A 25,650-nucleotide genomic window follows, 5' to 3' on the forward strand; every position below is an offset into this window, starting at 1 on the left:
ACCGTGGATGGAGTTGGCCTTGTCATTTTTGGCTGACTCCCTTTATGATCTGGTCAGAGCTTCAGCTAAACAGATGGCTGTAGCGGTGGTGGCTCGACGTCTTCTGTGGCTACGGCATTGGGCAGCTGACATGGCCTCTAAGCAAAGGTTGGTGAAGTTGCCCTTTCAAGGCCTTCTGTTTGGTGAGGAGTTGGAGAAAATTGTGAAAGGCCTAGGGGATGCCAAAACCCAGGGCTTACTCGAGGATAGGCCGCGGCCTTCTTCCAAGGGTCAGGCGGTTCCCTCCTCTTACAGACCTCGCTTCCATGAAGCTAGAAGGTACCGCCCGGGGCGTTCTGTGTTTATTTTTATTTTATTTATTTATTGCATTTGTATCCCACATTTTCCCACCTATTTGCAGGCTCAATGTGGCGTACAGAGTTTTGTTATGACATAGTCATTCCAGGATATCAGATACAATTAATAATGTACAATGGTTGAGTAAGGGAAGAGAAAAGAAAGGTGTTAGGCGTGATAGTATAGAAGGTGGGCCTTAACTGGATGGGTTGGTGAGGTAGTTTTGTAAGGCTATGGGTTCTCTTTGTAGGCCTTGTTGAAAAGATGTTTCTTCAAAGATTTTAGAAATTTAGTTATTTCATCAATAGTTTTCAGGGCTGTAGGTAATGCATTCCACAACTGCGTGCTCATGTAAGAGAAGGTGGTGGCGTGTATCCACTTGTATTTTAGTCCTTTACAGCTGGGGAAGTGCAGATTGCGAAATTTGTTGGCTGATCTTATGGCGTTTCTGGGAGGCAGGTCCATAAGGTTTAGCATGTAGATTGGGGCGTCTGCGTGAATGATTTTGTGTACAATCGTGCAGATCTTGAATGCAATCCATTCCTTGAGTGGGAGCCAGTGAAGTTTCTCTCTTAGGGGTTTTGCACTTTCATATTTAGGTTTTTCCAAATATGAGTCTGGCCGCAGTTTGGAGTTTTTTGATAGTCTGTTCTTTGCAGCCAGCATATAATGCGTTGCAGTAGTCCAGGTGACTTACCATTGACTGTACTAGGGTACGGAAGATGTATCTCGGGAAGGAGGGTTTTACTCTTTTGAGTTTCCACATAGAGTGGAACATTTTTTTTCATCGTATTCTTCACATGGGCATCGAGTGTGAGGTTTCGGTCCATGGTAACTCCGAGAATTTTCAGATTTTGTGAGACGGGTCGCGAACAGTATGGTGTGGTTATGGTGGAGGAGTAGTTTGTGTTATGTTGTGAAGTGAGTACAAGAGAGTGTGTTTTTTCTGCGTTGTTTTAGCTGGAATGCATCTGCCCAGGAGTGCATTATTTGGAGGCTTTGGTTGATCTCGTTGGTGATTTCGTTTCGATCTTGTTTGAACGGGATGTAGATCGTAACATTGTCTGCGTATATGTAGGGGTTGAGGTTTTGATTGGCTAGAAGTTTGGCTAAGGGTATCATCATTAGGTTGAAGAGAGTTGGTGAGAGGGGGGGATCCTTGGGGAACTCCACATTCAGGTATCCATGGGGGTGATATGTCCGCGTTTGTTGTTACTTGGTATGATCTAGGGGTGGATCTTATTAGGCTAGTAGGGCAAATGTGTAATTTGCATTGTGACTTGGCGTATTTTCTGAGCCATTGTGAGTTCATCTGACGATATCGTGTCAAAGTTGGTCCATGGGCATTCCCCAGGTTTTGGGTCTAGACATTCAAGGATGCTTGTGTACTCAGTGATGTTGGTAGGTATCATGAGTCAGAGCTTTATTTTTTCATTGAAGTAGTTGGCAAGATGGTTGCGGATGGGGTATCTATATTATTAGAGGTAACCGGCGTAGTATTTAGGAGTTAGTTTACGAGCGAGAAGAGTTTGTGTGTATCCTTGTAGTTTGGTCCTATTATGGTTTTGTAGTACGTTCTTGTAGTTTGGTCCTATTATGGTTTTGTAGTACGTTCTTGTAGTTTGTCTGATAGTGTATTTGTATTTTCTTTGTAGCTGTTTCCAGTCTTTGAGGGTGTGTTCGTCTTTTTTCTTGCTCCATGTTCTTTCTAATCTTCTGACCTGTGTTTTTAGTTCTTTCATTTCTTCATTGAAATATGGTATTGAGTTTTTTCTATGTGAGGTTCTGGTTTGAAGTGGTGCTATGTTGTCTAGTACTGTTCCGCATCTGTTGTCCCATTCTTAGAGAAATTGGGGCGAGTCTGTTGGTGTTGTCCATTCGTCTGTATAAAATTGATGCCAGAATGTTAGTGGGTCTGTTTTGCCTCTCGTAGTATAGGTTTTTTTTTTTTTCTTGTTTTGTTGTGCTTTCTTTGTTCTCCAGCGGAGGGAAATGTTTGCTTTGTTGTGATTGGACCGTGGCATGGCTGTCCATTTTGTATCTATAAGTGTGAGGTTAGGTTCTGATGCGAATTTGTGGGTGATATCTAGTGTGTGTCCTTTGTTATGGGTGGGTTGCATGTTTGGCCAGTGGAGCTCCCATAGTTGAAGGAAGTCCTTGCAGTCACGTACGTTGCTTGAGTTAGTATCCTCCAGGTGAAGATTGATGTCTCTTGCTATGAGAAGGTCCTGGATGGAAACGCAAGTATTCGATATGAAATCCATAAAATGGGTTTGTGAATCTTGCCAGTTGCCCGGGGGGTCTGTAAAATAGGATTAGGTTTAATTGATCACGTAGGTCGGGGTGGTTGATTCTGACTGAGGCTATTTCAAGTTGAGGAAGTATAGATTCTGCTGCTGTTGTGACTGTGAATTGGGATTTATAGATTATTGCTATGCTGCCTCCTCTTTTTTCCTTCTCTTCTCCAGTGGGTAATTTTGTATCCTAGAGGACAGAGCTCTAGGATTATTGGATCTTTGGAGTCATGGATCCAAGTTTCGCTAATAAGTAGGAAATCAAGATGGGTTCACTTTGCGTGCCCGTTTTCAGCAGAGGAACTCCTTTCACTAGGACAAACGTTCTGCAGCAGCATGCTCAAGACCTGGAGTTCAAGGGCGACCCTCTCAATGATGGTGCGCTGGCCCCCTCCTCGATTCCTGTGATAGGAGGACGACTTTCCCTCTTGAGGAGTGGGCCAAGATTTATTCAGATCAGTGGGTCTTGGACCTGATCAGAGAAGGCTATAGAATAGAATTCAATGCCCCGATAAGAGACGTGTTTGTGGAGTCTAGATGCGGTTCTGCCGCCAAATGGGTGGCGTTAGAGGCTTGATTCACATTGGCTTGATTCACATTGGGCCGGTTTCCCCTGTGCCTTCCGCTGAATGTGGCTCTGGCCGTTATTCCATTTACTTCGTGGTTCCGCGAAAAGGAGGGTCTTTTCGGCCTATCCTGGACTTAAAACAAGTCAACAAGTCTCTGAATATGCGGCATTTTCACATGGAAACCCTGCGCTCCGTCATAGCGGCGGTACAGTAAGGAGAATTTCTCACGTCTCTGGACCTGAAAGAAGCTTACTTGCACACACCAATTTGGCCCCCGCACCAGAGGTTTTTGCGGTGATGGGAAAACATTTCCAATTTCGGGCCTTGCCTTTTGGCCTTGCCACAGCTCCCCGAACCTTTTCCAAGGTAATGGTGGTAGTAGCTGCTTTTCTCAGGCGAGAGGGTATCCGGGTTCACCCGTACCTAGACGACTGGCTCATCAGAGCAGACTCTGCAGAAGACAGTCATCAGGTTACAGCCAGAGTGGTCTCAGTACTGCAATCTCTGGGCTGGGTCGTCAATATAGCCAAAAGTCACCTGACCCCACCCCCTCAATCTCTAGAATATTTGGGGATCCGGTTTGACACAGCCTCGGGGATGGTCTTCCTACCTGAGCAAAGGCGGTGCAAGCTTCAGAACCAGGTCCGTCTGCTCCTGAGGATGCCTCGCCCGCGAGCTTGGGACATAGTCCAGCTGTCGGGGTCGATGACAGCCACTTTGGAAGTGGTGCCTTGGGCGAGAGCGCACCTGAGACCTCTGCAGTGTTCCCTGCTTCAACGATGGTCTCCAATATCTCAGGATTATCAATGCAGACTCACGTGGCTCCCTGCGGCCCGGCTCAGTATGGTGTGGTGGCTCTCAGACAGCATGCTGTGGCATGGAATGCCACTAGCGCTCCCCGATTAGTGCCTGGTGGTAACAGATGCCAGCCTGAAGGGCTGGGGTGCACATTGCCGGGGAAGGCATGCCCAGGGTCTTTGGACACCCGAGGAGTCGGAGTGGTCCATCAATCGCTTGGAGTTGAAAGCGATTTTCCAGGCGCTTCTGGCCTTTCAATTGACCCTGGAAGGATTGGCTGTCAGAGTTCTGTCGGACAACACGACAGCAGTGGCCTACATAAATCGCCAAGGAGGCACTCAGTGCATAGCACTAGCTTCGCAGATTTGCCACTGGGCCGAGCTTCATCTGCAGTTTCTGTCAGCAGCTCATATTGTAGGTCAGAGCAGTGTGCAAGCTGATTGAGCAGGAATCAAATCGACCCAGCGGAATGGGAACTTGCAGAAGAAGTATTCCTGCAGATATGTGCCAAATGGGGAAAGCCTGTAATGGATCTTATGGCATCAAGCACAAATGCCAAAGTCCCGTGCTGCTACAGCAGACGGAGAAATCGCTCGGCAGGGTTGGATGCCTTGGCTCAACCCTGGCCTTAAGGCCTCTTGTATGTGTTCCCTCCGTGGCCCTTGATAGGGCGAGTACTCCTGCGGATTCGGCTCCACCAAGGAGAGGTGGTTCTCATTGTCCCGGATTGGCCCAGGAGGCCATGGTATGCGGACCTCCGGCGGATGCTAGTATTTATTTTTTTATTTTTGTTACATTTGTACCCCGCACTTTCCCACTCATGGTAGGCTCAATGCGGCGGGCAATGGAGGGTTAAGTGACTTGCCCAGAGTCACAGGGAGCTGTCTGTGCTGGGAATCAAACTCAGTTCCCCAGGACCAAAGTCCACCACCCTAACCACTAGGATCCCCTGCCGTTACCTCTGGTACAGAACCTGTTGTCACAGGGCCCAGTGACCATGGAGGACGCCTGCAGCTTTTGGTCTTACGGCATGGCTATTGAGAAGGCGCAATTGAGAGACGAGGGATATTCCAGTAAAGTCATTTCCACTCTCCTGCAGGCCCGCAAGCGTTCCACTTCCGTGGCATATGCCAGGATTTGGCGCCAATTTGAGGCTTGGTTTGCTTCTAAAAGCGATCACACCCATGCGGGCTTCTGTCTCGCCGATACTTGACTTTTTGCAGGATGGTTTACAAAAAGGCTTGGCCTATAATTCCCTGCGTGTTCAAGTGGCAGCCTTAGCATGTTTTCGAGGGAAGGTCGCTGGCCTCTCTCTGGCTGCTTGCCCAAATGTGACACGGTTTCTTAGAAGGGTGCTTCGGCTCAGTCCTCCCGTGCGGGCCCCGTGTCCGGCCTGGAACCTGGGGTTAGTTTTAAAGGCCCTTCAGTGTTCACCCTTCGAGCCGCTTAGGCGAGCTTCGGAGAAGGATGTGACCTTAAAGATGGTCTTTTTGGTGTCCGTGACATCGGCGAGACGGGTATCTGAGCTTCAGGAGCTGTCCTGTCGAGACCCATTTCTGTAATTCTCAGAGTCCGGAGTAATGGTACGTACGGTGCCTTCTTTCATGCCTAAGGTGGTTTCAGCATTTCACCTAAACCAGCCTATTTTCCTGCCCTCCTTTTCTAAAGAGGAGTTTCCAGAAGCCTATGGGCAGTTGCACCTTCTGGATGTGCGAAGGGCTCTGTTGCAATAACTGGAGCACTCTCTCTTCAAGAGATATATGTAGTGCAGCTACTTGGGCTTCGAAGCTCTCTTTTGCCCGACTTTACAGGCTGGATGTGGCTGCCAGGAAAGACGCGCATTTTGGAGCACAAGTGCTGGCGCGTGGTATGGCTTGTTCCCACCCTATCTAGAGATTGCTTTGTTACATCCCTCTCGTAATGGATTCATCTGCTTGATGACTAGGAAGGGAAAATTAGGTTCTTACCTTGGTAATTTTCTTTCCTTTAGTCATAGCAGATGAATCCATGAGCCCTCCCTCAGTAGTGATTTATACGATTCATGTTACTTTTATGTTCAGTTTTTCCTGTAGATATGTTTCCTCATTGGGAGAAGTTGGAAAACAGTCTTCTGGATTTCAGTTCAGTTACAGGAGGATGAGTTCATTCCCTCCTTTGACTTGTAGCTCCAGTTTTGGGGCGTTCATCCGCAGTGAGGAAAGTTCATGTTGTTATGCTTTGTGGTGTAACACTGCTTTGGAAGCTTCAAATACTGAAGAGGCAGATGGAGCTAGCTGGCCATGAGGCACTATGGTTTTTCAGTGCTCTCTATCTCCCCCTGCTGGTTGATGGATACAACCCACTCGTAATGGATTCATCTGCTATGACTAAAGGAAAGAAAATTTCCAAGGTAAGAACCTAATTTTCTCATCCTGGTTTGCTAACAATCTACTTGTTCTTAATCTCTCTAAGTCAGTTGCCATTTGGCTACCTATACGTTACCATTGCCAATTTAAGATGCTCATGTTGATGCTCAGGGTTACTTTCACAGGTCTTCCTCTTTATCGTGCTGCATCAATTTTTCCCTATAAACCAGTACACCATTTATATTCATTGACTGAATTTCTTGCATTATGTTCTCCTGTGTTTTACTAGACTCCAGTCATAAGTATATAAGTATTGCCATACTGGGAAAGACCAAAGGTCCAACAAACCCAGCATCCTGTTTTCAACAGTGGCCAATCCAGGTCACAAATACCTGGCAAGATCCCAAGAAAGTGCAAAACACTCTTTACTGCTTATCCCAGAAATAGTGGATTTTCCCCCAAGTCCATTTAATAATGGTCTATGGATTTTTTCTTTAGGAAGCCGTCCAAACCTTTTTTAAACTCCGCTAAGCCTTTACCACATTCTCTGGCAACGAATTCTAGAGTTTAATTACACGTTGAGTGAAGAAAAATTTTCTCCAATTAGTTATAAATTTACTACATTGTAGCTTCATCGCATGCCCTCTAGTCCTAGTATTTTTGGAAAGCGTGAACAGTTGCTTCACATCTACCTGTTCCACTCCACTCATTATTTTATAGACCTCTATCATATCTCCCCTCAACCGCCTTTTCTCCAAGCTGAAGAGCCCTAGCCGCTTTAGCCTTTCCTCATAGGGAAGTCGTCCAACCCCTTTATCGTTTTCATCGCCCTTCTCTGCACTTTTTCTAATTCTGCTATATCTTTTTTGAGATACGGGTACCATAATTGAACTCAGTATTCAAGGTGCGGTCGCACCATGGTGCGATACAAAGGCATTATAACATCCTCATTGTTGTTTCCATTCCTTTCCTAATGATACTAACATTCTATTTGCTTTCCTAGCCACAGCAGCACACTGAGCAGAAGGTTTCAACGTATCTTCAATGACGACACCTAAATCCCTTTCTTGGTCTGTGACTCCTAACGTGGAACCTTGCATGACATAGCTATAATTCGGGTTCCTCTTTCCCATATGCATCACTTTGCACTTGCTCACATTAAACGTCATCTGCCATTTAGATGCCCAGTCTCAGTCTCGTAAGGTCCTCCTGTAATTTTTCACAATCCTCCCACGATTTAACAACTTTGAATAACCTTGTGTCCTCAGCAAATTTAATTACCTCACTAGTTACTCCCATCTCTAGGTTATTTATAAATATGTTAAAAAGCAGTGTTCCCAGCACAGACCCCTGGGGAACCCCACTAACTACTCTTCTCCATTGAGAATACTGACCATTAAACCCTACTGTTTTCTATCTTTTAACCAGTTTTTAATCCACAGTAGAACACTACCTCCAATTCCATGATTCTCCAATTTCCTCTGTAGTCTTTCATGGGGTACTTTGTCAGATGCCTTCTGAAAATCCAGATACAGAATATCAACCGGCTCACCTTTATCCACATGTTTGTTCACCCCTTCAAAGAAATGTAGTAGATTGGTGAGGCAAGATTTCCCTTCACTAAATCCATGTTGGCTTTGTCTCATCCATGCTTTTGAATATGCTCTGTAATTTTGTTCTTTATAATAGTCTCTACCATTTTGCCCGGCACCAACGTCAGACTCACCGGTCTATAGTTTCCTGGATCTCCTCTGGAACCTTTTTAAAAACTCGGCGTTACATTGGCCACCCTTCAATCTTCCGGTACCACGCTTGATTTTAAGAATAAATTGCATATTACTAACAACTCCACAAGTTAATTTTTCAGTTCTTTCAGTACTCTGGGTTGAATACCATCCGGACCAGGAGATTTGCTACTCTTCAGTTTGTAGAACTGCCCCATTACGTCCTCCAAGTTTACAGATAATTCATTAAGTTTCTCTGACTCGTCAGCTTAGAATACCATTTCTGGCACTGGTATTCCACCCAAATCTTCCTCGGTGAAGACCGAAGCAAAGAATTCATTTAATCTCTCCGCTATGGCTTTGTCTTCCCAGATTTGCCCCTTTTACTCCTCTGTCATCTAGCTGTCCAACTGATTCTTTTGCCGGCTTCATGCTTTTAATATACCTTTAAAAATCTTTTACTATGTTTTGGCCTCCAACGCAATCTTTTTTTCGAAGTCCCTCTTAGCCTTCTTTATCAGCGCTTTGCATTTTACTTGACATTCCTTATGCTGCTTTTTATTGTTTTCAGTTGGTTCCTTCTTCCATTTTCTGAAGGATTTTCTTTTAGCACTAATAGCTTCCTTCACCTCACTTTTTAACCATGCTGGCTTTCGTTTGGTCTTCCATCCTCATGAAACTGCTTTCTTCTACCTGGCCCCTTTCCTCGGGAATTCCCTTCCACATTCCTTGTGTATTGAACATTAGGTTTTTAGGCGTTTAGGCATTCTTAAAATGTTATCTGAATTGGCTTTCATTCTGAATTCCTAGATTGCATGGATGTTCTGGTGTACATCAACTGGTTTTTGGTTGTCTCTCTTTTCATTCCATTGGTCCCTCTACTCTGTTTCCTTCCTCCCTTCCAATTACTACCTCTTTGCTATGTTTTTGTTGATGCAAGTTCTCATGTACTATATCATTTGTACTGATTCTTCTCTTTTGGATAATGGAGTTCTGTCTCCTAGCAGATACTGCCTTTTCTTTTAAATTGAAAATTTTACTGTGCATCACTTTGCATTTGTAAAAGGTAGTATAGCAAAAACTAAACTAACCATAAACCATCAAAGGCTTTATTACTGAAAATAAAGTAGACTACACATCTAGCATGTATCCTTGATCCAATTCTCTGGTCACAGTCACATCAGTCAGATTTGTTTGGCATGATTTTCATTTGTTAAACCTTTTTGCTTCAGATCTTGTAACCCACATGAATCTCTGGGAGGATATTTGCAATCTAAAAAATGTTTTCATTATCTTACGCGGGTAATATTTTCATTCTTTGACCAGTACAAAAAAACTTTGGGCAAGACTTTTTTTAATTTATAAAATATTATATAACATTGATAGGTCATTAACACAAAACACCCAAAAGATTAAAGTCATATGGTTTGGTGACTATTAAAAGATCAGCTCTGAAATAATAACTTTCTCCTCAGGAACCTTTCTAAAGATTGAATCTAGTACTAAAGTATTAGGAATATTGTTAGAATCTAGCCTAACCCATAAAAATTAGATCTATGCTTTAGTAAGAAAATCTTTCACTTGCATAAATTACGTGTCATAAGATCATCCTTGAGATATACGTTTAGAATACTTGCTCAGGTGATCTTGATACCTCTCCTTGATTACTATGCCATAATATCAGTCAACACAGCTGAACCATTTACAACTATTGCAAAATTCGGCTGCTTGCTTAATACATGTTTTTGGAAAATATAGTGAAGCTAGCCCTTTATTTCAGAAATTTCACTGGTTAAGAATGGAGGCATGCATTAAATTCAAAATCGCATGTTTAGTTCACAAAAGTGTTTATGGTGAAACCTTGACAAATGTGTCTACTGGGGTACCAGAGGACAGCTGAGGAGTTCCAAAAACCTTTTCAAGGTCCCAAGATCTGGAGTTCAATCCCAGTTACAAACTATAGCAAATTATTTTTTCATAAAGCTTTAAAAACACATTTATTCTGATTTATTGTAAACCTTTTGTTGCTTTTTGAAACTAATTCATGTCCAAAAATGATACATCTTGAGTGTAAACTGCTTTGAAGGTTACAAGCAGTATAGAAGTATCTGTATAGAATAGAATTGGATTCCAGGAAATTCACTATCCTTTCTTGCAGTAGTGAGACTTAGTTGCAGGAAGTGCCCCACTTCCGTCATCACTTTTGTGAAGAGGGACCACATCTGCTCTTCTCCAGTCCCATAGAACCTGTCTTGTCTCCAAAGTTTTATAAAAACAGACCTTTTAACGGGACCTGACAGAACATCTGAGTGCTGTCAGTATTCTGGGATGGATTTCATTAGGCCCTGTGGCATTGTTCACTTGTTTTGTTTTGTTTTTTTTCAAATTCAGACTTCCTTGCGTGAACAATGCAATATCTGTTGTATTCCCATGTGTACTTGTATCAGCTGACAAAGGTTGCTCTCTTGGATTTTCTTAACACAGGATGGAAGCATTTGTTTAGTGTGTCCACTTTTAAACTCATCACTGTCCACATAGTGGTTCTCAGTTTCTTGGTCTTGCAGTTCTATTTGTAGCTCTCCTCTTTCCACTAACATACAGTGGTGGAAATAAGTATTTGATCCCATGCTGATTTTGTAAGTTTGCCCACTGACAAAGACATGAGCAGCCCATAATTGAAGGGTAGGTTATTGGTAACAGTGAGAGATAGCACATCACAAATTAAATCCGGAAAATCACATTGTGGAAAGTATATGAATTTATTTGCATTCTGCAGAGGGAAATAAGTATTTGATCCCCCACCAACCAGTAAGAGATCTGGCCCCTACAGACCAGGTAGATGCTCCAAATCAACTCGTTACCTGCATGACAGACAGCTGTCGGCAATGGTCACCTGTATGAAAGACACCTGTCCACAGACTCAGTGAATCAGTCAGACTCTAACCTCTACAAAATGGCCAAGAGCAAGGAGCTGTCTAAGGATGTCAGGGACAAGATCATACACCTGCACAAGGCTGGAATGGGCTACAAAACCATCAGTAAGACGCTGGGCGAGAAGGAGACAACTGTTGGTGCCATAGTAAGAAAATGGAAGAAGTACAAAATGACTGTCAATCGACAAAGATCTGGGGCTCCACGCAAAATCTCACCTCGTGGGGTATCCTTGATCATGAGGAAGGTTAGAAATCAGCCTACAACTACAAGGGGGGAACTTGTCAATGATCTCAAGGCAGCTGGGACCACTGTCACCACGAAAACCATTGGTAACACATTACGACATAACGGATTGCAATCCTGCAGTGCCCGCAAGGTCCCCCTGCTCCGGAAGGCACATGTGACGGCCCGTCTGAAGTTTGCCAGTGAACACCTGGATGATGCCGAGAGTGATTGGGAGAAGGTGCTGTGGTCAGATGAGACAAAAATTGAGCTCTTTGGCATGAACTCAACTCGCCGTGTTTGGAGGAAGAGAAATGCTGCCTATGACCCAAAGAACCCGTCCCCACTGTCAAGCATGGAGGTGGAAATGTTATGTTTTGGGGGTGTTTCTCTGCTAAGGGCACAGGACTACTTCACCGCATCAATGGGAGAATGGATGGGGCCATGTACCGTACAATTCTGAGTGACAACCTCCTTCCCTCCGCCAGGGCCTTAAAAATGGGTTGTGGCTGGGTCTTCCAGCACGACAATGACCCAAAACATACAGCCAAGGCAACAAAGGAGTGACTCAGGAAGAAGCACATTAGGGTCATGGAGTGGCCTAGCCAGTCACCAGACCTTAATCCCATTGAAAACTTATGGAGGGAGCTGAAGCTGCGAGTTGCCAAGCGACAGCCCAGAGCTCTTAATGATTTAGAGATGATCTGCAAAGAGGAGTGGACCAAAATTCCTCCTGACATGTGTGCAAACCTCATCATCAACTACAGAAGACGTCTGACCGCTGTGCTTGCCAACAAGGGTTTTGCCACCAAGTATTAGGTCTTGTTTGCCAGAGGGATTAAATACTTATTTCCCTCTGCAGAATGCAAATAAATTCATATACTTTCCACAATGTGATTTTCCGGATTTAATTTGTGATGTGCTATCTCTCACTGTTACCAATAACCTACCCTTCAATTATGGGCTGCTCATGTCTTTGTCAGTGGGCAAACTTACAAAATCAGCAAGGGATCAAATACTTATTTCCACCACTGTACCTGGAAAATTCACTTTTTTACATTTCTAACCGTTTTCTTCCACCTATGCTTTTTACAGCTTAGCTTCTGTGAGTTTTATCCAGTATACTTTTCTGTGTTCCTCTTGCATTCTGTATTTCATGAACACCACCTCTTTGCTTTTACCTTTTAAGCCACTTGTTTAGAGATCCATATCTGTGTCCTTTTTCTCTTGCCTTTGTTTACTTTCCTGACACAAAGGTCTGTTGCCATTTATAGCTCTTTTCAGCTTCAAACACTAACAATTTATGTTCTCGCTCTTATCAGCTTTCTTTTAAGTACTCCATTTACAGCATGTTTTATAATAGAAGCATTTTGAATTTTGTCTGCATTTTGCTTTTGTGCTTATATATAATGTGAATGCAAAACGTTTATGCAATAAACGGCATAGAGCTCAAATCTACGTTGTATGCATCTAAAATTCTCCAGTACTTCCAAACTTATAAATTAATAGCATTGTCTTCAAATTTGTTCAGAATAATTTAAGATTCTGTGTTCTTTGGGTTCTTTACCAGTAGCATCTTTCAATTAAAATGGAGGTCATTTTTCAAAAAGATGTTTGACTATGCAGGAAACTAAATTTTAGTAAATTTTTAAATGATTTTCTATCAGTGCAGTCATAAGGCTAGGGATGATCTTAAAAAAAATCTTGATATGAACTGGAGTATAATTACATTTTATTTGGAGCTTTATAACATTCAGATTTTCCTTGTGTCATATTTGACTTTTTTGTTTTTCAGACAGGGAAGACCAATCCATTCTTTGCACGTAAGTATTGATTTGCCTTGTTCTGCTTTTTAAGAATTAGCGTTGTGATGTATTATTCATGTAGTTAGTGCATTTGGACTTGCTCATATGTGTCTTGCCATCATATGTGGAATTTATAAATTTTTGGGGGGTGGTAGCTATTTTTTTTTTTTTTTAAATCCACTTGTATACCACTTTCTGGTCTCTGAATAGGAGTACGATCTGCATTGCAAACAGAGGCGCTTAGATACCATATTAGGTCAGACTGGCCACTATCAGAGCTGAGGTGCAGAGCTCGATGAACCACTGAGTCACTTGAAGGAAGCTGCATTTCCAAATGGCAAAATCATTCTCATTTATTCTTGGTGCTCTTTTATTTTAATGTAAATTCTTTTCAGTTTTCTAATTTAAAATTTTTTTAATTGTAAACTGCCTTGCTCTTTGAGGTCATATTTCAAATGCAGTAAACCATATGACAGCTTTAGATCTATATGGCCAATAATTAATGGTCCTCCACTCAAGAAGTGTGTCAGACTTTTCGTTGAAAATTTCATGGTAGCTACAGAGCCACCACTATTTATTTGTTTCTTGCATTTGTACCCCACATTTTCCCACCTATTTGCAGGCTCAATGTGGCGTACATAGTACCGTGAAGTGTTAGCCACCTCTGGTGATGAAACAAATACAGAGTGTTGTTACAGACACATTAGAGAATCAAGAGAAGAAGAGTAATATATTGTTCATTGCAAGTTTTGGTTTCATTGTGTTGCTGAGTTCAGGCATTTAAGTTGGATCAGTAGGGTATGCCTTTTTAAACAGTTCGGTCTTTAGTGATTTCTGGAAGTTGAGGTAATCCTGCGGTATGTATGCTTTAATCTTATCCCTGTAGACCACTAAATCAGAGAGTCCAGGCCAATGTAACATTAGCAACACATTCACCTGAGGTGTGTCTCTGTAACACCTACTGTTGGGCAGACTGGATGGGACGCCAAGGGGGGGGGGGGGGTCAGCTCCGTGGGAGAGGCGTGAAGGGGGTCTTGAACTGGGAGGGAGTAGGTCTGCAACTTGGGAGGGAGGGAGAAACGGAGGGACAGAGGGGGGTTGGGAGGGAGGGGGGGGCATGGAACTCGGGAGGGAGGATGGGTGGGAATTTCCCTTGCTAGCACCCATTTCATTGCGTTTTGAAATGTGCCTTTTTTACTAGTAAAATATTAATACTCCAATTTGATATGTCCAGTGCTTTTAACACTGTTGATCATAATATCGTTTTAAACATCCTTGACCATTATGGAATCTATGGAGCTGTGTTAAAATGGTATTCCGAGGACAAGCAGGTTGCTTGTTCTCAGATGTGGGTGACGTCCACGGCAGCCCCAGGTCTGGAAAATCTTCCTAGCAACAAAGCTTGCTAGAGCCTTCGAGCGCGGCCATCTTCCCTCCTTTCGCGCGAGAATCCCGCTTCAGTCTTCTTTTTTTCCGTGGTCAAGAGCAGCTGTTTTACGGCGGTTTTGTTGCCTCAGGAGAAGAGCCTTCACTTTGCCGGCTTTGTCGCCAATTTTCTTCGTGTTCGTGTATGCAGCTCGCGCTTGAGCTGTTCCGTTAAAAAAAAAGTTTCCTTTTCTTAGTTTATCCTTAAGTAAGTTTCCTTTCGTTTGCGTGTGCGGCCTTTTTGGCCGCCCATACAGGTTTTCTCCCTTTTTGTGCCCTTTTGGCACCGCTGCTATTTTTCCGTCAATGACATGGAGGACTGTCAGTGGCTTCAAGAAGTGCACTCGGTGCAACGGGGCAATCTCAGGCACCGACCCTCACGCGTGGTGTATCCAGTGCCTTGGAGCCGAACATCACCCCGATGTGTGTAAGTTGTGTCTTAAAAAGCGGACACAAGCGTCGAGACAATCTCAGCGGTACTGAGGTTGGCGGCGGTGTCGATATTGGCACCGGAGAGTGCATCGACCTCAGGAGCGCAGTTAATGGCTGTCCAGAGACCATCTCACGCTGGCAGCAGTGAGCCATCGAGTGGGTATCCACCTGCCTCGAGGGCTCCTGTGGTGCAGGCCCATCAGGACCGACCCCTTTCAGACCCGACACCGAGGAGGCGTGTGGATTCCATGTCCTCGTTGGCACCGAGTGGTATCGGTGACATGTCTTGAGCAAAGGCGAAGAAGCACCGTCATCGGTCCCCTTCTCGTCACGGTACCGAGAGCTCTGGGGCGTCGAGAGATTCGGCACCCATGAAGCGTCTGCCGGGAGGACCACTCACCCTCCATACAAAAGGTGTCAATGCGCCGGTCTCCGGACAGCCTAGTACCGCGTCCTCGGCAGATTCTGACTTAGACTCCTGCACCAATCCCACAGCCTTTCTCGACACTGTTGACGAGCACCTCCGAGCTATTCTTCAGGGCTCCTGGAAGGGCAGCTGCGACCGTCTGTTCCGGCCTCGGCTGCCACCCAAGTTGTCTCCGCGTCGACATCAATGGAGGGAGCTTCATCGCTGCAGACACGGGAGTCGACTTCTTGACATCGCCATCAAGGGCATAGCTCCTCAGCGTCGAGACGGGCTCGGGTTCGGACTGCAGTCAGAGAACTCCTGTCCGATACCGAGGGAGAGGCCTCGTGGAGGCAGAGGAAGACCCTAGATATTTCTCTTCTGAGGAGTCTTGTGGCCTTCCCTCTGACCCCACTCCACCAGAGAGAAAGCTTTCTCCCCCGGAGAGTTTGTCTTTCTCGTCCTTTGTGCGGGAAATGTCTATGGCCATTCCCTTCCCAGTGGTAACTGAGGATGAGCCCAGGGCCGAGATGTTTGAGGTCTTGGACTATCCTTCACCACCGAAGGAGTCATCTACCGTCCCTCTACATAATGTCCTCAAACAGACATTGTACAGGAACTGGATGAAACCGTTATCTAATCCCACCATTCCTAAGAAGGTTGAGTCCCATCGGATTCTTGGGGACCCGGAGTTGATGAAGTCCCAGTTGCCCCACGACTCTGCGGTTGTGGATTCTGCTCTCGAGAGATCCAAAAGCACGAGAGATTTCGCTTTGGTGCCCCCGGGGCGAGAAGCTCTGACTTTGGACTCTTTTGGGAGGAAGGCCTACCAGTCCTCTATGCTCGTGTCCAAAAATCTGTCGTACCAGCTCTACATGAGCATCCACTTGAGGAATAATGTGAAGCAACTGGCGGACTTGGTCGATCAGCTCCCTTTGGAGCAGGCCAAGCCTTTTCTGGAGGTGGTCAGGCAGCTGAAGGCGTGTCGTAAATTCCTGTCCAGGGGTGCTTGCGACTCTTGACATGGCATCCAGGGCCGCTGTGCAAGGTATAGTGATGCGCAGACTCTCATGGCTGCATGCCTCTGACCTGGGAAATCGAATGGTGGCCTCTTGTAACCTCCGATCGGTGGTTTCTTCAAATAGTCCAGCAGGGATACTCCCTCAATTTGATATCCAAACTTTCAAATTGCCCACCGGGAGCTCAGTCCTTCAGCTTCCAGCACAGGCTGGTACTTGCAGAGGAACTCTCTGCTCTTCTCAGCGCCCATGCAGTCAAGCCCATGCCACCAGGGCATGAAGGGCTGGGATTCTATTCCAGGCAGTGGCGTTCCTACCCTCGACACCCGGGGCGGATCGCAGATGCCCCCCCCCTCCCGGGGTGCACGCTGCTGGGGTGGGGGTGCCGCGGCGTGCGCCTGTCAGCTCAGAGTTCGCTACGCTAACTTTGCTGGTTCGCTGCAGCTCCCTCTGCCCCGGAACAGGAAGTAACCTGTTCCGGGGCAGAGGGAAGGAGCTGCAGCCTTGGTAGCCCATGCTCCCTATACTAAATTTCATCATAACAGAGTAGTTCTCCAAATCACCCTAAGTTCTTGCCGAAAGTGGTGTCGGAGTTCCATCTGAACCAGTCAATTGTCTCGCCAACATTTTTTCCTCGTCCTCGTACCCACCCTGCTGAACGTCAGTTGCACACATTGACTGCAAGAGAGCATTGGCCTTCTATGTGGAGCGGACAAGCCCCTTCAGACAGTCTGCCCAACTGTTTCTTTTGACCCTAACAGAATAGGAGTGGCTGTCTGGAAACACACCATTTCCAATTGGCTAGCTAGCAGATTGCATTTCCTTCACTTACGCCCAAGCTGGGCTGACTCAGGAGGGTCATGTCACGGCTCATAGTGTTCGAGCCATGGCAGTGTCAGTGGCCCACTTGAAGTCAGCCACTATCGAAGAGATTTGCAAGGCTGCGACTTGGTCATCAGTCCACACATTCACATCTCATTACTGCCTTCAGCAGGATAGCCGATGCAACAGTCGGTTTGGGCAGTCGGTGCTGCAGAATCTGTTTGGGGTTTAGAGTCCAACTCCACCCCCCTAGGCCCATTTTTGTTCTGTTCTAGGCTGCACTCTGTTAGATGTTTCTTCGTAGGTCAATCTCTGTTATGTCCTCACCGTTGTGAGGTCCAATTGACCACTGTTTATTGTTTTGAGTGAGCCTGGGGGGCTAGGGATACCCCACATGTGAGAACAAGCAGCCTGCTTGTCCTCAGAGAAAGCGAAGATACTTACCTGTAGCAGGTATTCTCCGAGGACAGCAGGCTGATTGTTCTCACAAACCGACCCGCCTCCCCTTTGGAGTTTTTCCTTTTCTTTGGTTTTGCTTCTTAAGTTGACTGAAGCGGGACTCCCACGCGATGGGCGGGAAGATGGCCGCACATGCGCGTGAAGGCTTTTGCAACCTTTGTTAGGAAGGTTTTCCGGACCTGGGGCTGCCGTGGATGTCACCCACATGTGAGAACAATCAGCCTGCTGTCCTCGGAGAATACCTGCTACAGGTAAGTATCTTAGCTTTCTCAGCCTTCCTAAGGTGTAGATCATACCAAGTGAAACAATCGGATTCAATTTCATGAACATGGTCCCCTGTATGTGGAATGCCCCAGGGCTCTCCATTGTCCCTCATCCTATTTAACATGTTGATCCCGTTAGGCTATTTACTGGAGAAATGGTCTCCCAACATTCATTTATGCAGGCGATGTTACCATCTATATTCTGCTCACTAAAGAAATGAAATTACTTGTATCATTGGATTAGGTATCTCTAATGGAATCTTGGGCATCCAATTAAAATTAAAACTCAACACCAATAAAACTAAATTCTTAATAGCTACTAATCCTGATCATTCTATAAATCTTAAATAATTTACTATTGAAAACATCACATATCCCCTTGACTCTTAAGAGTCACAATTGACCAGTTCCTCACTCTAGATGACCAAATTTCCAAAGTGGTCTCAAGTGTCTTCAATTCATTATGGAAATTGAGGAGACCATTCTTCACAAGATCAGCCTTCCATGTGTTAGTCCTAACAAAATTTGATTACTGCAACTCTATTTACACAGGGCTTAAAAAGAATCTCCTCAAAAAAAAATTACAAACCGCTCAAAACGCTGCCATATCTCATATGCAGATGACTACATTTCGCCAAAGGAGATCCCCTTCTGTATGACTTGCATTGGCCGTCGGTAAAAGAATATCATTCAAGCTATGTACCTTCATTCACAAAACTTTGGCCCCAATATACATGAACAACCTCATTGAATTATTCTCACGTAATGCCTCTAAATTATCTGGAGAATATCTTATCATAATCTTTCTGAATTCTAAGAAAGTAACCTACAAATCAATCCATACTGCTAATTTTTCATATCACGGCACTAAAATTTGGAACTCCTTACCTAAAACCATCAAATGCACAGATGATTGTTATTCTGAAGTCTATTGAAAACTCAGGTCTTAAGTGTAGCCTTTTAAGGAAATAAGCACTCTTCTCAAATAAACTCATGGCAGTCATTTTTACCTCATCCCATCTCCCACTGCTCCTGTCTATCCCAGCTAATCCTAGCCCTTGCCTTTTTCCTCCATATTTGTTATCTAGCTTAACCAAATCCTTGCTCGAAGCCCACCTCTTCAGTGTCGCCTTCGGCACCTAACCATTATACCTCTATTCAGGAAATCTAGACTGCCCCAATTTGTTTGACTGCACAATTTGTCCATTAGATTGTAAGCTCCGTTGAGCAGGGACTGTCCTTCTTTGTTAAACTGTACAGTGCTGCATAACCCTAGTAACGCTTTAGAAGTGTTAAGTAGTAGTAGTTAAATCACTAAGTATTTAGTCTGTTTCCAATTCAAGCTTTACTGGTCTAACATTATATGATGTACTTTCTTTTAATAAATTTACATGTTCCTGCTTTTCTAATGTAAGCCACATTGAACCTGAGTGTTACTTGGGCTAATGCAGGATATAAATGTCAAAAATAAAATAACTTGGCTACTCTTGAAAACTGAATTATACCTCTTGCTCATCTGAGGAAGTTTCAACTTCAATTTACTTCTGTTTGTAAAAATGTTTTTAGTCAATCCCGCTTGACTGGCGTTGGAGATCTGGGACTTAAGCCTGGGAGCAGAAAAATCTCTGCTATAGATCCTCCCCCTGTGCCACAAATCAGCTTCCAATCTAATGAGTTATCCCTTCTCATATTCTGCATTCTTTTTTGTCATCAGAAGTTGTGGTATGAGAAGTTTTCTTAGTGAAGTTAATATTAAAAATTGTTTTATCATTTATCCCACATTTAACTATTGTATACTCTGCATATCTTAGTTATACTAAAGATGTTTAGTGTGTAGGCTAGTTAAAAAAAAAAAAAAAAACTGGGGAAGTGTGCAGTGCATGACTGACTCATAGAATTCTTTTCAGTTCTGCCTGTTTATATTGTTTTGCACATGTTTATGCATTTGTATGTATGTGTGATCTACATTTGTAACATAGTATGACAGGTAAAGACCTGAACTGTCTATCCAGTCTGACCAACAGTCGCACCTGATTAAATCAACAATGAATGTGATATGAACATCTATTCAGACTACCACGCTTCACCAAAGCAACCCCCCTTTTGTATGATTCGCATTGGCTGCCAATAAAAGAATGTCATTCAAGCTATACCTTCATTCACAAAATTTTGGATGGTTTGGCCCCAATATTTGTGGTAGCTTTGTTCCTGATTAGTGAGAGATGAGGGGAGAGCAGTTTGAAAGGTGCAATTCCTTGCTCAGTGTATGGATGTTGCAGCTGTTGGAACTGCTTCTCTTATAGAAATTTATTTATTTTTGTTACATTTGTACCCCACGCTTTCCCACTCATGGCAGGCTCAATGCAGCTTACATGGGGCAATGGAGGGTTAAGTGACTTGCCCAGAGTCACAAGGAGCTGCCTGTGCCTGAAGTGGGAATTGAACTCAGTTCCCCAGGACCAAAGTCCACCACCCTAACTACTAGGCCACTCCTCCACTCACTCCTCCAATTTTTGTCTACTTATTTCTATTTTTAGTTTGTAGTTATGTATTCTATACTTGGTGAGGGTCTATCTGCATTCTGCATGTGTGGAAAAAAAACATTGAATGATTAGTACTAAGCCGGCTTATTTAGTTTTTCCCATAGGTGTATTGATGTTCTACTGCCCACTGAAATGTTTACAGTGCTGTCTTTCCCTAGGTAGGCCCTTCTTATGTGACTCCTTGAAGTTAGTGGTATATAGTAGAGTAGAATTGCTTTATAGGTCTTGAGTGACTTAAGTAGTGTTTTATATTCATTAACAACAAGCAGCTGCACCAGAGTGACACAATGGAGGGTCCTTCCCTGCTGTGTTCAAAAGTGATCTGCTATCCATTTATTGCTAACAAGTGTCACCTCCCCCAAAGGATTTTAACTTGTCCCGTCATGCCCCATCCCACATCATTCTATCCCCAACCTTCTTTAGCCTTCCCAAACAACTGAGTCACCGACTGCCTATGGTCATGTGATCTATGTGTGAAGATCCTGTCAACCACCTGGGCATCCCATATGGGTAAAGGGAGCATCAGAAACACTGGGGAGGGCTAAATGACAAAAAACAATCTTACAGCCAACAGGATCCAACTAATTCCAAGAAGATAAGAAGCCCCCAATATTCAAAAGCATTTAACTGTCCAGAGATATATTGGAACAATGTTTTTTTTTTTTTTTTTTTTTTTGGGGGGGGGGCCTTTTGGTTGCCTCTTACCACATGCAGAAGCTTCACTTGTATAGCAAACTGCCCCCCAGCCTTAATCTCACTTGTAACTAGTGCAGCCCTTCAGTTCTCCACCCCACAGCCTTCCCCATTGGCTGGACCATACTCAGTCTCTGCTGCTAGTTACACTGGAAGTAGGCAGGGTAGGTTCACTCACATAGGGGTGGGTGGAGCAGGGGCGTATCTGCGTGGGGCCACAGGGGCCTGGGCCCCCGCAGATTTCGCCCTGGACCCCCCTACAACAGACCCTCTCCATCTCCCCCTCCCGCCCGCCACCAACCCGTCGCCGATCTTTGCTGGCGGGGGACCCCAAGCCCCCGCCAGCCGAAGTCCTATCTTCCGTGCAGGATGCAAGTTTCAACGCTTCCTGTTCTTCTGAGTCTAACATCCTGCACGTACAACGTGCAGAACGTCAGACTCAGAATTTGGAATTCAGTCTGACGTCCTGCGCGTTGTACGTGCAGGACGTCAGACTCAGAAGAACAGGAAGCGTTGAAACTTGCAGCGGTGCAGCCTGCATGGAAGAGAGGACCTCGGCTGGCGGGGGGTTGGGGTCCCCCGCCAGCCAAGGTAAGTGACAGCAGCGGGGGAGGGTGTCATTGGTGGCGAGGGGGGGGGGTCCGGAAATGGCGGGGGGGGGGGATTGGTGGCGCCGGGGGGGGGGGGGGGCTAAAATGTGCCCCCTCCCTCTGGCTCTGGCCCCCCCTACTGCCCGAGTCCAGATACACCCCTGGGGTGGAGGATTACAGAAAGGATTGGATAATTGCAGATAGAGGTTCTAAACTCCAAAAAATGTCCAGACACTTTTCTTTGGACATTTAATGCAAATTTCTGGAGAAGCCTGAAAATTAGCAGTCCAAACCTGAGTTCAGAGCACATCTCAGAGCCCCTTTACTAGGTGTACTGCCAACTAATCTCTTGAAATGAACACACCATACACATGCTTTGGCACCAATGTTAACCAATAAGAAACCTATATGATCCATTTTTCACAGTATAACTAAAATGCATCCCATCTGGGAACCTCTGTGTGTGTGTGTGTGTGTGTGTATACAGGTGTTTTGTTTGTAGGAGGGGGATATTTATGGGGGATTGAGAGAATAGAGGCAGATAGCTTGTGCTTAATTGTAAGTTTCTATGCTGCAGAAGCTGGAACTGCTGTTTCATAGGTAAGCACTGGACCATTTTTGGGAGGTCTTAATTCTCTGGAATGTGATCTGGCCAGCTTCTAGTCTTGATGCCTTTTTTACTGGGTTTTCTCACATGCCAAGTTACATCTCCATTCTCTTAAATTTTCAGTTATTTTGCCAACACATTCTCAACTGTTTTTGTGTAATTCTTTCCAACTTTGGATTAGAAAGAATAAAGCTACATTTAGTTAATTTTTTTTTTAGCCTTTCATAAATCCTTTGTGATGCATCCCATATTCTAGTTCCTGAAGTACTTATGTTTTTAAAATACCCTTCAATGGTTCTGGTTCTAATATATATAGAAGATAACTTCAGCTTCTGTATCTTAAAATTTTAAGATGTAATGGATAAAAAGTTTGTGCTGCCTTTTGTTAATTCTGAGATTTGTTCACAGTGGAGAATCTGGAGCTGGGAAAACAGAAAACACCAAGAAAGTCATTCAGTACTTGGCACATGTTGCATCCTCTCATAAGAGCAAGAAAGACCAGGTAAGTAATAGTGACTGCATGAAAGGTAGATGCAAATATTTTAGTTCACCGTGTTAATGGATGATTTAAAACCACACAGTTTTTCTTCTATGCTTTTGTAAATGGCCATAAATACTGGTGGTCTATACAGTGGCCTAGATAGCACTTGAGGATATCTAGTCTGATTTTTTTTTTTTCCAGTGAAGACCTTTTGCTTATCAAAATGGTTACAGTGGCTAGTGTGAAAGTGGTGCAATTAAAATGCCAGTGCTATAATTTTCAAAATATTAAGAAAAATTAGTTGTTTTGTACTTGTTTGGTAAACTGATTACAGGCAGACTTGTTCAAGATAGCAAGGTTAAAATTGGGATCATCCTGAGGAATTTTTCCTCATTTCTCAGTAGCCCTGATAACTGGAAAGAGAGCACCAATTGCTTAATCAGTTTAATCAGTAAAACATTTTCAGATAACACACAGCTGCTTTCATATCGATAACCCCTACTTTGAACCCTTTCATTTTACATGGTGTACAGCGTTGTGTACATCTAGTAGCACTATAGAAGTTATAAATAGTAGTAGTGCATTGTACCCAGACCTGGTGTTATGCAACAAAATGTCTCTGGACAAAGCACATGGTCAGTAATGAAGTAACCATGGGCCCCCCAGAAATCCTGTTAAGCAGCTTACATTCTAATATTTCCCAAACATTCTGCATTTAAATTTGTACCAGATTTGAGTAGCCTTTAAACACTATGCACCAGTGTGAAACTCTGCTGTTGAAGGGATATCTAGGGGAAATCTGTGAATGATGGAAGAGTTCATTGGCTGGAAACATTCACTTTTGTGAGGATATAATTTTCTGTTGAGCAGTAGTGAGTCAGGCAGAAGTGAGTGACATTACACAGCTCTCATGATTTTATAAGAAGCTATTTGTGTGTGTGTGTTTTTTTTTTTTTTGTTTGTTTGTTTTGTTCCAAGTTCTTCTCCCTCATTAATTCTGTTGGGACATGGTGCAAGGAACCAAAGTTCTGCCCCACCTGTACTGAGGGAGAAGAATCCAGAACTTGATATCCCAGGTGTTTTAATCTGCTTGGCTTCCAACAGCCAAGTTGAATGCAAGCATTGTGGTCAACTATGGAGAAAGAGGCTGCTTGTCCAAAATGTTTACCGTATGGTGTACAGCGCTGCGTATGCCTTGTAGCACTATAGAAATAATAAATAGTAGTAGTAGTCTACTTTTCCTCCTTGGGAAAGGCTCCCCTCACCTCCCCGCCCTGTGTAATGACTGTCCATCAGCAAAAACAGTGCCATGCATCAGAAGTGTAGCCTTTGGAGGTTCTGAGCTCATAACTCAGCCATAATTTTTTGCTAAAAGGGAGTGATAGTTAAATGGATATTCTCCGAGGACAAGCAGGCTGCTTGTTCTCACTGATGGGTGACATCCACGGCAGCCCCTCCAATCGGAAACTTCACTAGCAAAGGCCTTTGCTAGTCCTCGCGCGCCCATGCGCACCGCGCATGCGCGGCCGTCTTCCCGGCCAAACCGGCTCGTGTTCGTCAGTCTTCTTTTGTCCGCGCTCGGGACGGTCGTGTTTTACCGCCGTTTCGCGCCCCTCAAGTTGACCCTCGCGCGTCTTCGCGATTTCGCTAAAAAACAAAAAAAAAGACCTCGGTCTTTGTCCCTTCCCGTGTGTCCAGTTTGTTTCCCCGACGTAAGTTTCCTTTCGCTTTCAGGGTAGGCCTTTTTTGTGGCCTCGGTACGGGTTTTTTCTCTCTCCCTTATTTTTGGTGCCCTTCGTCACCATCGTGAATTTTGATTTCGCCGGCGTGATTTTTCCGCCCATGTCAGCGAAGTCTCCCAGCGGCTTCAAGAAGTGCACCCAGTGCGCCCGGGTAATCTCGCTCACTGATAGGCACGCGTCGTGTCTTCAGTGTCTGGGGGCTGGGCACCGCCCGCAGGCCTGTAGTCTTTGTGCTCTTTTACAGAAGAGGACTCAGGTAGCGAGGTTGGCCCAGTGGAACGTGTTGTTCTCGGGCTCTTCGTCGACAACAGCATCGGAGGCATCGAGTGCATCGACGTCGACATCAAAGTCTTCGACCTCGGCATCGACGGCATCGAGGTTTCGACCCTCTGCATCGTCGGTACCGAGACATCGGAAGGCTGCGTCGGCGTCGGTGGTACCGGGACCTCTGCTGTTGCTGATGTCGTCGGACGGTGGTGCTTCGACTGGAGTGCAGGTGAGGGCTGTCCATTCCCCTGCTGGTGGCGGTGAGCCTTCAGGTGGGTCTCCTACCCTGAGGGCTCCTGCGGTACAGCCCCCCCAAGACCGACCCTCTTCGGCCTCGGCCCCGAGGAAGAGACGGCTGGATTCTACGTCCTCCTCATCGGTACCGGGAAGCTCCGGTGACATGCTTTGTTTGAAGAAATCAAAGAAGCATCGACACCGGTCACCTTCCCGCATCGGTACCGAGAGCTCTGGGTCGCCGAGGGAGTTGGCACCCAGTAGGCATCGGCACCGGGAGGACCGCTCACCCTCTGTTCAGGAGGTGTCGATTCGCTCCACCTTGGACAGCCCAGAACAGCCTCCACGCCCGGAACAGACTCTGACCTCGACACCTGCATCGGCTTCCATGTCTTTCTCCACAGCCGCTCTGCACAAGAGTCTCCGGGCCGTTCTCCCGGAGATCCTGGGAGAGCTGTTGCGCCCTTTCCCTCCGGTACCGGGGGTGCTTGCGCCACCGGTACCGTCGAGTGAGGCGCCGGCTGGCCCTTTGCCCGGGGTGAGGTCTCTGACATCGGTACCGACTGCGGCCGCCTCCCAGGAAGACTCCCCGTCGGCGGAGGGAGCTTCGCCGGTGCTGGCGAGGGAGTCTACCTCTCGA

The 25,650-nt window shown here is 45.2% G+C and overlaps 1 protein-coding gene across 1 annotated transcript in view; it reads left to right on the forward strand.

The window, feature by feature from the left end:
* The window catches only part of MYH9 (myosin heavy chain 9), a 390,958-nt gene that overhangs the window by 63,191 nt on the left and 302,117 nt on the right, over nt 1-25,650 (forward strand). The window contains 2 exon segments of the mRNA XM_030206870.1: nt 13,018-13,045; nt 22,695-22,788. Of these exon segments, the coding sequence (XP_030062730.1) occupies nt 13,018-13,045; nt 22,695-22,788 (122 nt within the window).

Source organism: Microcaecilia unicolor, chromosome 1 (genome assembly GCF_901765095.1).
Source record: "Microcaecilia unicolor chromosome 1, aMicUni1.1, whole genome shotgun sequence".
NCBI lineage: Eukaryota > Metazoa > Chordata > Amphibia > Gymnophiona > Siphonopidae > Microcaecilia > Microcaecilia unicolor.